This window comes from Myotis davidii, unplaced genomic scaffold, assembly GCF_000327345.1.
Source record: "Myotis davidii unplaced genomic scaffold, ASM32734v1 scaffold265, whole genome shotgun sequence".
NCBI lineage: Eukaryota > Metazoa > Chordata > Mammalia > Chiroptera > Vespertilionidae > Myotis > Myotis davidii.
Window position 1 is genome coordinate 4,756,412 of NW_006296627.1, and position 11,148 is coordinate 4,767,559.

Here is an 11,148-nt window from a genome sequence, read left to right on the forward strand (position 1 = left end):
TTAGGCCTTGGCTAAATGTACTTCCTCAAACAAGCCTTTGCTGACCCCTCGTCTGATGAGGCCCCATTACTCCTGCCCCAGGGCACCCAGTCCTCCTCCCCCAGCAGTGTCAGTGAGTGACACGGCTCATGTGTTTACGCAGTCCTGGCCTCCCTCCTCCAGACTGTGAGCTCCATGAGGGCAGCTTCCTTGTGTGTTTGATTGGCTGCTGTGTTTCTGGTCACCGAAGGGTGGCCAGCCAGAGTGCTCAGAGCGGAGTAGACACTGGTGACTGAGTGGACAGGGGGTGCCCTGGCCCTCGGCACAGACCCCACAGACTCCCCTTCCTGCAGATCGGGCTCCTGACCACCATGGCCATCCTCCTGCATGAGATCCCCCATGAGGTGAGTTCCAGAGGTGGGGGTGCGGGCTGGGGCCCAGCAGCAGGGTGGGTGCAGGGGCTCGTGTGCGTGTCCATCCCTGAGGTGCTCGGGGTCTGGTCCTAACTGGGGCCCAGAGTGATCCACTGGACCTTCCTCAGGTGGGCGACTTTGCCATCCTGCTCCGGGCTGGCTTTGACCGATGGAGCGCAGCCAAGCTACAGCTCTCCACGGCACTGGGGGGCCTGCTGGGCGCCTGCTTCGCCATCTGTACACAGTCCCCCAAGGGAGTAGGTATGGGCGGGGTGTGTGATGGTGGCAGGTGGCCATCAGCAGAGGGGTCCCAGCCAAGGGTACACCAGCCCCACCCCGATATCGAGCCCGGGTCCTGCCCTCGGTCCCCACTGCGGGAGGGGTGAGGGACCCGTGGGCTCCCAGCCAGTCGGGCCTTCTCCCACTGCAGAGGAGACTGTGGCCTGGATCCTGCCTTTCACCTCTGGCGGCTTTCTCTACATCGCCCTGGTGAACGTGCTGCCCGACATCTTGGAGGAAGATGACCCGTGGTGAGTGACTCACGGGGACTGCACTCACGGGCCCTTCGAGGCTGGCGGAGGAGGGGCTTTTCTGGCCCCTTCCCTGCCCCTCACCCCGTGCCAACCCCTGAGCCCCAGCCTCTCTCCCCACAGGCACTCCCTGCAGCAAGTGCTTCTGCTCTGCATGGGGATCGTGGTGATGGTGCTGTTCTCGCTCTTGGTGGAGTAACCATCCTTGACGCCCGCTCCCCCCACAGCAATAAGAGATTCGGATTTACTCTGTGATCGTGTGTGAAGGCAGAGAGGGCGAGTGTCTGAGAGCCAACGAGCCTCCTACCAGACAAGAGGATGGCACGCGCGCGCGCGCGCGCGTGTGTGTGTGTGTGTGTGTGTGTGGTGTGCACGTGTGGACAGAGGCGTGTGAGACCGACACTGTGATCCCTCATGCCCGGGCCCAATGCCCGCGCCTGCCCCAGCCACACTGTGGTCCTCTCTCCTTGCCACCCTGTCATCTTGCACCTCCCAGAGAGAGCAGCGAGGAAGCCAGCATTGGTCCCAAGCAGAGGCCTCTCCCCACCACGACCCCCAGGGGAGTGAAGGGCAGCCCCAGCAGCCCCTGGCTGCAAGGAATCCCAAAGCCGTCTCCCACTAGGGCCTCATAGGTCCCTGGCTGAGGGAGTAAGCCCCTCTGCTCATGCACCCAGCCCTGGGCAGCCCAGGGGCCGAGGCTGGGGTGAACTCTGCTGCATCCACGGCCGTGGCCCTTCCTTCGCCATCTATAAAGCCAAAGAAAGGAGAGGCAGGTGCTCTCGCAGCCCCCAGCCCCACTCAGCACTGACAGTCCTACCCTCCCAGCATGAAGCCGAGAGATGCTTTCTCAGACCTGGGCCAGCTCCCGTCCCCCAGTGAATGCTCCGTGGCAGCACCAGCAGCTCTTGCCACCTCCAGCTGCCAAACAGCAGCCTGCAGGGCAGCCAGCAGCCCGGGGCCAGGGAGACCTCCCGGTCCGCTCAGGGCTGCTTGTGCCAGCACAGGGGCCAGGCAGATATCCTAGAGGCAGGAAGAGAGTGAGTGGTTCGTGGCTGCCCCTCCTGCTCGGCCCCTTTTAGGGGGGTGGTGGTGAGGGCTCCATGTGGTCAGCACTCAGGAATGTGCTCTGGGAGAATGCTGAAGCCATAATCCCCAGCTATTTCCCTTGGCTGACGCCCAGGTACTCAGCTGGCCCACTCCACAGCCAGGCCCAGCCCTGCTGCTCGACCTCGGACATTCTCAGAAGTGGCCAAAGGGTCTGAATGGTTTCACAGCCGTTTTGCTGATTCCATTTGTATCTGTAAATACCTGTTCTATATATAAGATGCAAATAAATATTATACACAAACTGGCTGCCTCTGTCCTGTGCACCAGCCACGGTCGAGCAGGGCTTTCCTGGGCTGGCGTTCCAAGGCCCGTGCCGGCTGGCGCCTGCCGGTCTCGTCCCCACCTCCCACCCTTCTCCTCTGTGCCGTCTCTGAACTGTTACCCTTGCAGTGCTTCTCAGAATGGGATTGCATTTCAGTTTCCTGGCTTGTCTTGTTAGCTTTTTGTCCCAATAAAACAAGCCTGGCACTGTGTTGTAGCCCACGCACCCCCAAGGGTGGTGGCCTCGTATAGACCTACCAACTGGCGGCTTTTTCCCAGCCTGCCCCAGAGTCATTTGATCCAGGAAGGGAGCTCCATCCATAAGGGCATCTCCAGGTTTTGCCTCAATGAAATGGTTATTTTTCATTAAAAAGAAAAACGTCTGAATGTGCTGTGTAAGGACAGGACGAGGCACCGGGGGGCGCTGCTTCCCCACAGTGCTGTCTATCCAAGCCAAGCAGGACAGCCTCCACTAGCCCGTTGGCAGAGAGCAGCATGTCCGCACAGCACCGCCAAGTCTGCTCAGGGCTGTGAAGCCCGAACTGCTGTGCCCTCAGCCTGGCTCTGAATCATTCTTTTCAGCAAAAAAGGGACCCGCTGCTCCCGACACACCGGGACCTGGTGGACATGCACCTGATCTGTCAAGGAAGGAACCGGGCTCCAGCCAGCACCCCTCCCCTCGGCAGCGCTGGGACCCCCATGTGGAGCCTCACTCAGGTGGTGCGTGCAGGTTTACTCGGGTGTCTGACCGGGTGATGCCCCAACTGGTCAGGAGAGGGAACAGGGAATGCAGGAATGGGAACAGCTGAGCCGGGCAGGGGACAGCCCCAGTCCATCAGAGGCTGTGCGGGGCTCCTCAGGCAGGCGTGGGGAGTCAATGGTTAGGTGCATCTCGGCACTGTGGGAGAGAGGCGGCCCTGGAGGTGGTGGGATCAGAGGGGAGGGATCGGAGCTGGTTAGGAGCCTGACCTCCAGAAGGCCCAGGCCCAGTCTGTAGCCCAATTAGGCATGTTCCTCAGGGGAAGGGACCAGGGACCAGGAGGGTGTAGGCTTTCGTCACAGGGCAAGTGAGAACTGCCGAGTTCTGAAGAGCTGCTGCTTTGAAAGGCCATTCAGGGCGCTTTCAAAGCATATGGAACCAAGATCCTGCTCAAGGTTCACTTTCAGCTGAGGAAATGGACCAAAAGAGCTAATGGGGCCCGACCAGGAGTGGCTCAGTGGTCGAGTGTTGACCAATGAAGCAGATCACGGTTCGATTCCCAGTCAAAGCACCTGCCCGGTTGTGGGTTCGATCCCCAGGGGCGGGGCGTGCAGAGGGGCCAATCATGATTCTCTCTAATCACTGATGTTTCTATCTTCCCTCTCTCTTCCTCTCTGAAATCAATTAAAAATATATATTTTTAAAAAACAACAGCTAATGAAGACATGTGGGAAAACAAGAGGCCTGGAGGCTAGGAAACAGGTGTTCCAAGGGGAAAAGGCCAGAGTCTGGCTCTACGAGAAAGCGAGGCCAAGGGCCAGAGCACCAAAATGTGGAAAAAGGAAAGGCTGGCTCCATGGAGGGCTTCATCCCAGGGCTCAGCACCACACCCTGGAAGCTCAGAGGGGCAGGGAGCGGGGAGGGAGAAGCTGGAGGGACCCAGGGGAAGGCCTCTGAGGGCCTCGCCGTGACAACCGGATTGAGGCCACAGCTGTCTTGAGTTCCAGGCAGGAGTGTGGGGAAGGGGTTTCGTGCGAGCACCCCCACCCTTCCACTAAGAAGCGAGACAGACAGGTGTCAGAGGCCTGAAACCATCTTTTATTATGAATGTTAACCAGCAAGAGAGCAGGGGATGGTGTGGTGGGCGGCACCCTAGGCATAGTACTGCAAGTTGGCTTTCTTCTTGGCCTGCACCTCCAGGATGCCCTCCATGTAGTCCTCGTGGGTGAGCTCCGTGGCACCCCTGCGGAGTGCGATCATGCCCTGCACCCAGGACACACAAGCTTCAGGGTGCCTCCCCGCACCCGAGGCCTGGCTCCCGGGGGCCAAAGCCTTCTCAGGCTCTTCCCCTCAGCAGTCGGCTGGCCAAGTCACGCTGCCCTATCCAGGGAAGGGGGCAGGAAGCACCCACCCACCTCACCCACCACTCACCGCCTCCACACACACAGCCTTGCACTGGGCCCCGTTGAAGTCATCTGTGCAGCGGGCCAGCTCCTCGTAGTTCACGTCAGGACTGTGGGGGGACAGATGCCACGGGGCTCAGTCACCTCTGGAGACAGATGTGCTCCCACGCGACCCCACCCCGTCAGCTCACACTGCCTCGTTCTCTTCAAGGCACAAGCTGGGGGAAGCAGGCTAGACAAGGCGGTTTCTCTGTCTCGAGCTCCAGCCTTCTAGAAATCTGTACCGGAGACCCCAGGAACCTACTCAGGCTGAGGCAGGGGAGCAGGAGGGCGTGGAGATAAGGATGGCCATCTGCCCTCCCCTGAGTAGCACAGGCCGTGTCAGCATGCTGCTACCACTTAAAAATCTCACTTGCCGAGCACTGTGCTTGACGTTGCCACAACCCCATAAGGTTGGTGCCATTACCCCCAAGTCCCAGGTACGAAAGCTGAGGCTTAAAGAGGTATGTCACCTGCTGAAGGTCACAGAGATCCAAACCAGGTCCACCTGGCCCCTGGCTGGGTCCCCCTGGACCATGTTGGGCTGTGCCCATGTGCTGAGGTCAGCGAGGCCAGGAAACGGAGGCCCTCTGGCCTGCAGACCTTCCTATCGTGGGGGAGGGAGGCAGGTGGAGTCTAAGGAGTAGAGCAGCCATGTTGGGAGTCTTGGCCCCTGCAGGACTACCTCAGGCACGCGGGGGGAAGTGAGGTTAGAAGATGACAGAAAGGTGCTGTGTGCGAACGGGCTGGGGAAGGAAGGGTGGGCGGAGGCCTGGGAGGCCAGCACGAAGCGCCTGCTCCTGGTGTCTGCTCACCTGACGTTCATCTTCCGGGAGTGGATCTGCATGATCCTGGCCCGGGCCTCCTCGTTGGGCATCGGGAACTCAATCTTTCGGTCCAGGCGGCCGGAGCGGAGCAGGGCAGGGTCCAGGATGTCCACCCTGTTGGTGGCTGCAATTACCTGAAGGAAAGAAACAGCAACTTGAATTGAGGGGAAAGGGGTTCAGACTGGCAGCAGTCATGGCCACAACAGGCAGAAAGACAGCCCAGGGTCCAGGTGAAAGGGCAGGGGATGTTCAAGACAGACCCCAATTCCTACTGTGGCTGCCATAGCGAGGTAACCGGGAAGGTACCCTGGCCTCTAAGCCCCATGTTTTTCACCTTCGACAGCTCACCTTGACCTGGGTGTTGGGCTGAAACCCGTCCAGCTGGTTGAGAAGCTCCAGCATCGTCCTCTGCACCTCCCGGTCCCCGGCCTTCTCGCTGTCAAAACTGAGGCCCATAGGAGGCCCAAGACACTGGTGAGGCCACTGCTTGGGCAGAGCCCTCCCCTCCCTCCTCTCCACCCACCATCCAGGGTCGGGAAATGTCTCACTCAACTTGGGGCCCCCAGCCAGGGACTAGCTCAGAAAAGGTGTAACTGTGGACCACAGCATTCAGAGACTGGGGACGCTCTGGGACCAGGTGGGGAGCTGAGGACAAAACCACCCACTGCCTGGGCCAGCGCCCGATGAACGTGCCACTGCAGACTGAGCTAAGCTTAGAAATACGGGACCCAGCCCAGACTGGAGCGTAAGGGGAACCGAGGCAGGATCCCTGAGGAAGTATCCCTCTGCTGAGATCTAAAGGCTGAAAACACATCAGCTGGCAACCAATCACTAAGAAGAGGGAGAAGGAAGAGCACGTTCCAGAGAGGAAACAGCAGGTGCACAATCTCTCTCGCTGCAGAGCCAGGGGGGCCTGCAAGCCCGGGGGGCTCTGGGAAGTTCAGAGGGGGAGGCAGGAGCAGAACCAGCATGAGGCCGGAGGGGAGCAGGGGCAGCCACTGAGGGGGGCCTTGCAGGTCATGGAAAGCCCAGGCATTTGGCCCAAGCTGCAATGGGGGAGGCCCAGGAAGGGTTTTAAGTAGAACCCGTGTGTGTGAGGGGCCGTGGGTGCAGGAGCGAAGTGACAAGGTTTTTGTAGGGAACACGCAGCCAGCTGTGAAAATGGATGGTCAGGGGAACAGGGAAGAAGCAGGGAAGCTCGTTAGAAAAGAATTTAGGAAGCAGAACACACAAGTAAAGCCGCCATCACCCCGGGAAAGGGGGCATGGTGGGATAGTAGGAATTTAGAACTATCTCCTTGGTGGGACCCAGCTCCCCCTTACCGCTTGGTGCCGATGGCATCCAGCTCATCAATAAAGATGATGGATGGCGCTTTCTCCTTGGCGAGGGCAAAGGCGTCCCGGACCAGCTTGGCACCATCCCCGATGAACATCTGCACCAGCTGAGGGCCAGCCAGCTTCAGGAAGGTGGCCTTGGTGGGGTGGGAATGGGGTTGACGCCATCAGGCCCAAAACACCATGACAGGTCCCCCAGTGCTCAGCCTGCCCATCTCTCTCCATCCTCCCAAAGCACTCACCTTGGTCTGTGCGGCACAGGCCCGGGCCAGCAGCGTCTTCCCCGTACCTGGGGGCCCGTACATCAGCACCCCCTTCGGAGGTTGGATCCCCAAGTTCTCAAACTTCTCCTTGTGGTTCATTGGCAGGACAATGGCCTCCACCAGCTGCCAGGAAGAAGTCCTGGGTGAGGAGAGGGAAGCCCGGAGGGCTCCTACAGCCCAACCTTGAATGCTTTCGACCCCAATCTGTAACCCTCCTGTTCCAATTCAGGGGCCCTGCCCTCCCCTTCCCCCCTATCAAGAGAACGCAGAACCTCGCTCCCATCAAGGCTGACTATGGTCTCTCCAGCAACAGCAGCACAAGGTGGAAACACTGAGCCTGAGTTCCAGGCCTTAACCTCCCATGACCCTAAGCAAATCATTCACTCTCTGGATCTCAGCCCCCTGAACGGTCACACGGCATCCTTCTTGCCTCCCTGGATGCTATGAGGATAAGAGGCACATAGGGAAGTGCCCTGGTCAATGAGGCAGAGACACACAAAAGGCTGGCGAGCTGCTAGTGGCTGCCACACCTCCCTCACCTCCTGAATCTGCTTGTCCAAGCCCCCGATGTCACTGTATTGTTCTGTGGGCCTCTCGTCCACCTCCATGGCCTTCACCCGTGAGTCGTACTCTGTGGGTAGAGTCTCCAGGATCAAGTAGGAGTCTTTGTTCACACCCTGGAGACACAGCACAGCCTTCAGATTTGTCCCAGCTCAAGGCCTAATTAATTGGCTGGGTGACAGGTATCTGAAGAGTGAAAAGAATGACACAGAACTGGCCAACACAAGCTTCACAGAGCGGACAGACAGGGTCTGACTCTCTGGGCTGCTCTGCTGGGAGACTCGGGGCCAGCAGTGGCCGGGGCCTGGGGCAGGGCTCAGCCGCTCAGTGGGAGATTCACCGGAAAAGCTCTGCCTGGGCTCAGGGACACCACTCACCACCAGGTCTCCCGGCTTCAGTTTTTCAGCATCCACCAGCCCAATCACAGGCAGGAAGTATGTCTGTCAGAAAAGCCCAGAGGCGGCCTCAGTGACTGCCCTCAGGAAGGCTCCCTAGTCCTTTCCCACGCCCACCCCTCACCCTCCTCCGTTCTCCTTCTGCTGAGCCAGCCTCACCTGTCGTGTGGAGGTTTTGATCACGGCACACTTGCCCTTCCTCTGGGAGTCCAGGTCAATGTTGGCACCATCCTCCTCTTGGTCATTGGGATCAACGTCCAAAAGCTGGGGAGGGGAAGAGCTTAGATGGAGGCCGGGCTCAGCCCACTGAACTCCCCAGAGCCGGTGCTTCCTGGGCTGAGGCAGTCCCAACGCCAGCAGGGCTGACCATCCCGACCTCGCTCCTCCCTGGCCCTGAGTTCAGCAAGTGCAGTGGATAACCCATGGGATTGATAAGACCTCGTGTTTAGATCAGCGGTTCTCAACCTGTGGGTCGCGACCCCTTTGGGGGTCGAACGACCCTTTCACAGGGGTCGCCTAAGACCATCAGAAAACACATATATAATTATATATCTTTTTGTGGTTAATCACTATGCTTTAATTATGTTCAATGTGTAACAATGAAATTGGGGGTCACACAACATGAGGAGCTGTATTAAAGGGTCGCGGCATTAGGAAGGTGGAGAACCACTGGTTTAGATGATGCTTCTCTGCACAGACAAAGCTCATCTACCCCCAAGGAAAAGTGACCAGTAGAACGTTAGACATGGGAGGCTTCTGAGGCCTTTTCCAGCCCTAGAGATGCACCTAGACATGCACACTAGGAAGGGGACCCTCAGAAGGGGACCCCAACATGTAATTTGAGCCTCAAAACTTCACCCCCTTTCCCCAGTGGCCCGTCACAGGCCGTCTCCACGCCGCTCTAACCCCTCTCTTCCCCTCCACATACACACACACCTCGATGACGTTGGAGACAAGGTAGGGCAGGGTCTTGTTCACTTTGATCTTCTCACTGTTCTCTTTGATCTTGTCCTTCATGGCCTGGAGTTCGTGGGTCACTCGTAACACTTCGCTCTTCATAATCTGGGATGAAGACAAGTGGAAGCAAATGCTGGGCCTTGGCTGTTTATTGCAAGGCCTTGCAGGGAGTGAAGTCATGGCAGGGGACCCTCCGGCTCCGGCTCCCGCGGCTCTTAGGCCCCCCTGAGTGCCCAGCCCCGCGGCCGTCCTCCTGGTGAAGGAGTTGTAGTCGAGGGGAAAGCATAGGGCTTTGGGTCAAAGAGAAGTTTTAGGTTCCGCCTTTCATTAAGGGCTGGGTAGTTCACAATAAAAACCTTCTGGGCCTCAGTCTCCTCTCTGTAAAATGACGATTTCCTGAAAGAAGGATTTTGGAGAGGAATACAGAAAGACCTCATTGGGAATGGCCGTCCGATTCCTACCTCCAGGCCTGGGCTCCCAACATCCTGTCCCTCTTCTGGTCCCTCTTAAGGCTTAGTTTTCTTTTCTCTTTTTGTGGCCGATGGAGGAAACAGGGTCCCCACCCGCTTTCTCCAAGCCCACTCGGCCTCAGTTTCCCCGTCCATAGGACTAGAATGAAGGAATCAGGATCCTTGCCCACATCCCCAGCGGCCCTGACCCTGGGACCGGGCCAGACCTCGACCCCCGAGCATCTCCTCCCCTCCAGCCAAGGTGGTCCCCCCGCGGGCCCGGCTCTAGGACCCCCAGCTACCCCAGAGCAGACCTCAGCCTCGTCCCACACGGTCGCCATCTTCTCCTGCCGAGTCACTGAACTCTCGAGTTCCGGCAGCAGATTCGTTTCCTGGAGGAAAAGATCGAAGATCGGACTGGGCAGGAGCCGTGGCAGAAAATTAGTACTATCTTTCTTAACACCAGCCGTGGACTAGTAACAGACCTCTTTCTTCAGGTCCTGATTCTAGCCGAGTTATCTCCAGCCGCGAATCTGCTTCTCGGGTTCAAAAGACCACGCGCCGGCCACAGGACCCATCCCGTGTCTCCTGAGAAGTTCCCGCCCTCGTCCTGTTTGTACTGTGCTATTGGCCGACGCGTGCAGCGGGCGGAGCCTGGATGTATAACCGGAAGGGGCGGGAGAAAGGTCGCGAGCCGCAAAGCCCCTTGGGAAATGTAGTCTTATTTTGGCCCATAACTGAAAGGGCGCTTTGGAAGGAGTGATTCAACCTCAGAGTATGGCCCAGTTAGGAGTTAGGGGATTTGCACAACGGCCCCTCCTCCCAAACTATAAACAACACACGCCAGCCGTGTGCAAAGGGCAAAAAAGAAAAGGGGGGGGGGGGAGAATAATACCTCAGGCAGCATTTTTATAATTATTATTTATTAAAGTAGAAGCTGGTCGCCAAGGGTTACCTGAGAGACTCCTTAACCAGTTTTAAAGAATGATCATGGCCGCTACTAACCTCAGAGCAGGAGCCACAGCACTGCCCCTGTGGGAAGAGCTCAGTTGACAATGAGCCTCTACAATTAAAAATAAAAAAGTAAACATCACATCTGTAATCGTTTCTTTTCATCTCACTGACTAAGACAGGTCTCTTTGGATCAAATGAGACTCATTTGTTGCACCTGTGTCCTCTGTTCTGCGTTAGGGCTTCAACATATGCACTTTGGGGAACACAATTCAGTCCATAACATCTTTCTAAATAGACTGTGTGTGTGTGTGTGTGTGTGTGTGTATTGATTGATTTCAGAGAGGGAGGGAGAGGGAGGGAGAGAAACATCAATGATGAGAGAGAATCATTGATCAGCTGCCTCCTGCACACTTACACTGGGGATCCAGCCCGAAACCCAGGCATGCGCCCTGATTGGGAATTGAACTGTGACCTCCTGGTTCATAGGTTGATGCTCAACCACTGCGCCATGCCAGCTGGGCCCTAACAGACTTTCTGTGTTGCTTGATTATTATTATTACTGTCTATTGCATCCTCCCACCCACCCCTGCATGCCAGCAGCTCCTCCCGCAGAGATCTTTGTCTCTGGCTCACCGGCATCCCAAGAACCTGGAGGGGCAGCTGGAGGCACCCACACACTTGGGCAGAGGGACGCTTGTGTCTGAGGATGCTCACATGGGCAGGGAAGTCAGAATCGCTGGGACCACGTACAAACGGTTTATTTTTCTATAAAGAACAAAGTACAAAGAGGTGGGCGATGACAAGTGGGGCCTTGAGGAGCCGCCGTCGGCAGGCCTCAGGCCCTGGTGGAGGCCCGAGGAGGCCTGGTGGTTGCTCCGGGAGTAAACAGGCGTCCAAAACATGGCCAGTCAGGGGTGGAGGAGCCGAGCAGGTGAGGTGATGAGTGCGGACGATGTCACACAAAGCCAGGCTTCAT

At 57.7% G+C, this 11,148-nt stretch overlaps 3 protein-coding genes and 1 long non-coding RNA gene across 6 annotated transcripts in view; 1 reads left to right on the forward strand and 3 right to left on the reverse strand.

Annotated features, from left to right (window-relative positions):
• The window catches only part of SLC39A13 (solute carrier family 39 (zinc transporter), member 13), a 5,866-nt gene extending 3,595 nt beyond the window's left edge, over window positions 1-2,271 (forward strand). For 2 of the 3 annotated variants that reach the window (XM_006772301.2, XM_006772298.2), the window contains 4 exons: window positions 333-383; window positions 521-653; window positions 823-922; window positions 1,046-2,271. In XM_006772301.2, coding sequence (XP_006772364.1) covers window positions 333-383; window positions 521-653; window positions 823-922; window positions 1,046-1,121 — 360 coding nt within the window. In that variant the 3' untranslated portion in view covers window positions 1,122-2,271. The remainder of the gene's footprint in view (window positions 1-332; window positions 384-520; window positions 654-822; window positions 923-1,045) is intronic. The other variant, XM_015569539.1, reaches the window with a different exon arrangement.
• Window positions 1-9,813, reverse strand: part of LOC107184442 — a 21,818-nt gene extending 12,005 nt beyond the window's left edge. Inside the window, exon 1 of the long non-coding RNA XR_001515294.1 lies at window positions 9,533-9,813. This is a non-coding gene — a long non-coding RNA (uncharacterized LOC107184442). The remainder of the gene's footprint in view (window positions 1-9,532) is intronic.
• Window positions 4,068-9,325, reverse strand: PSMC3 (proteasome 26S subunit, ATPase 3). The gene is made up of 10 exons (XM_015569538.1): window positions 8,749-9,325; window positions 7,972-8,076; window positions 7,795-7,857; window positions 7,396-7,533; window positions 6,836-6,979; window positions 6,582-6,730; window positions 5,608-5,704; window positions 5,248-5,393; window positions 4,422-4,503; window positions 4,068-4,253 (listed from the first exon to the last, which is right to left on the reverse strand). The coding sequence occupies exons 1-10, from the start codon at window positions 8,947-8,949 to the stop codon at window positions 4,143-4,145; spliced, it is 1,236 nt and encodes a 411-aa protein (XP_015425024.1). The 5' UTR covers window positions 8,950-9,325; the 3' UTR covers window positions 4,068-4,142.
• Window positions 9,814-10,801: 988 nt separating the features above from the next.
• The window catches only part of RAPSN (receptor associated protein of the synapse), an 11,556-nt gene continuing 11,209 nt past the window's right edge, over window positions 10,802-11,148 (reverse strand). Inside the window, exon 9 of the mRNA XM_015569481.1 lies at window positions 10,802-10,820. Within this exon, the coding sequence (XP_015424967.1) occupies window positions 10,802-10,820 (19 nt within the window). The remainder of the gene's footprint in view (window positions 10,821-11,148) is intronic.